General features: G+C 45.2%; 1 protein-coding gene across 1 annotated transcript in view; it reads right to left on the reverse strand.

Moving 5' to 3' along the window:
- The window catches only part of kcnq3 (potassium voltage-gated channel, KQT-like subfamily, member 3), a 76482-nt gene that overhangs the window by 50433 nt on the left and 23549 nt on the right, over positions 1 to 2500 (reverse strand). Inside the window, exon 2 of the mRNA XM_076300066.1 lies at positions 828 to 918. Coding sequence (XP_076156181.1) covers positions 828 to 918 — 91 coding nt within the window. The remainder of the gene's footprint in view (positions 1 to 827; positions 919 to 2500) is intronic.

Raw genomic sequence — 2500 nt, forward strand, 5'->3', positions numbered from 1 at the left:
CACACACACACACACACACACACACACACACCCTCAGAGCAAACTCCGTACCGAACAGCACCATGGTGAATGTCTCCTACACACACACACACACACACACACACACACACACACCCTCAGAGCAAACTCTGTACCGAACAGCACCATGGTGAAGGTCTCCTACACACACACACACACACACACACACACACACACACACACACACCCTCAGAGCAAACTCCGTACCGAACAGCACCATGGTGAATGTCTCCTACACACACACACACACACACACACACACACACACACACACACACACCCTCAGAGCAAACTCCGTACCGAACAGCACCATGGTGAATGTCTCCTACACACACACACACACACACACACACACACACACACACACACACACACACACACACACACACACACCCTCAGAGCAAACTCCGTACTGAACAGCACGATGGTGAATGTCTCCTACACACACACACACACACACACACACACACACACACACACACCCTCAGAGCAAACTCCGTACCAAACAGCACGATGGTGAAGGTCTCCTACACACACACACACACACACCCTCAGGCCAAACTCCGTACCGAACAGCACGATGGTGAACATCTCCTACACACACACACACACACACACATCACACACACATACTCAGGCCAAACTCCGTACCAAACAGCACGATGGTAAACGTCTCCTACACACACACACACACATCACACAGAGACACAGACACACACTCACACACACACACACACACACACACACACGCACGCACGCACGCACGCACGCACGCACGCACGCACGCACGCAAGCACACACTCACTCACCAGGATGACCAGCCAGTATGCAGACACTTTCTCGTACTCTTTAAACGTGGTTAACACTGCCAAGATGAGGCAATCCAGAACGATGAGGAACCTGAAACACACACACACACACACTAATGTTACTCAAACATTGATGCATTTCTGTGCTGTTTCACGTACATGAATATCTCTAGACTGTGTGTGTGTGTATGTGTGTTTGGTGAGAGTGGTGTGTTTGAGTGTGAGTGTGTGTGTGTGTAATGGGCGATATAAACGATAGAAAATTGGTCTACGATAGAGATTTTAATTCTATTGCACTATCGTGATATGCATGTTGATGATGCAATCTACCTGCGAAATTTAGAGCCACGAGCTGCAACCGGCTGAAACGCATCTTCAGTAAACATGGCTGAAAGCGAAACGGAGGAGCTGGTGAAAAAGACCAGTGCAACATCCATTAAGTGGACTTGCTTCGGATTTAAGCTGTCCGACGAGCAGCAGCAAACTATACCCTGTAGAGCACTAACTACGGCCCGCCCGCACTTTAATCAGGCAAGCCAAGCATTTTATTTGTTTATCATAGGCTGCTCGCTATTTCCCTGCGATAGACAACGTTGTGGTTATCTTTACGGCAAACTGCTTTTGACTCTTCTTAGAGAACGTTTACACAACGTCAAAACAGCATGTTACATCGAGATGATGATACTCTTTATAATCTCCATTGCAGCAGATCTAACTTGAGCGTTATGCATATACGTTATATGCGTTATGTCTATTTAAATGTGAACACGTTTGAGCGCATATACGTTATATGCGTTATGTCTATTTAAATGTGAACACGTTTGAGCGCATATACGTTATATGCGTTATGTCTATTTGAATGTGAACACGTTTGAGCACATATACGTTATATGCGTTATGTCTATTTGAATGTGAGCATGTTATATGCGTTAAACGTCCCACATACTCGACGCACCCGACCTGTAGCGCGACAATGTGACGTCACAGAAGCGCCGTAACCATTTATACTCGCGCGTGGTGGTCGCAACACTAGTTGCAATATTCTCCTGAACAGAGGTGTCGCTGTTGTGAAAATATTAACGCTAACTACGTTACACAGCAGAAGAAGCTGCAGTAAGAAACACTAGTAGCTAGCCTCTGTGATGGTACTTCAGACTTTTGGTTGCTACTATTCACAACTACCATCATCATTATCATCTAGTTTCCAAGATGTGTGCACAGGTAGATAGATAGATAGATAGATAGATGGATATATAGATAGATACTTTAGTCATCCCGAGGGCAATTTTAATAATTTAAACAGTTTAGTTAGCTGGCTAGCTAGTTAGCAGCTGGCTGAGTTTGTGTTATTTCCTGAAGTGGAAAGAGATTTCGTTCAGGCCTTAATAGATATCCTTTGTTTGAAAATAAATCGTTTCTATTCTTTCCTCTTAATTCCATGTGTTGCAACTCTCGCTGGTAACTTTGTTAACTTATCCAGCAAACTATTAAAAATTCACGACTGTAACAAAACACTGCAACTCTCGCTTGCCCTCGAACTAGTCCATCTTCCTGTTTCCACTTTGTCGCGCTCGTCTGAAAAAAAATGAGTGGTGCTCTACCTTGCGCTACCTGGCTTCAATCCTGGCGCGCCAGCAAGAACTACGTCATTTTGACGTCACGTTGTCGCGCTA

The sequence above is a fragment of the Alosa pseudoharengus genome, unplaced genomic scaffold, assembly GCF_046254945.1.
Source record: "Alosa pseudoharengus isolate Yale_2024_CS ecotype anadromous, Long Island Sound unplaced genomic scaffold, YU_APseudo_1.1 YU_APseudo_1.1_scf_22, whole genome shotgun sequence".
NCBI classification, from domain to species: domain Eukaryota; kingdom Metazoa; phylum Chordata; class Actinopteri; order Clupeiformes; family Clupeidae; genus Alosa; species Alosa pseudoharengus.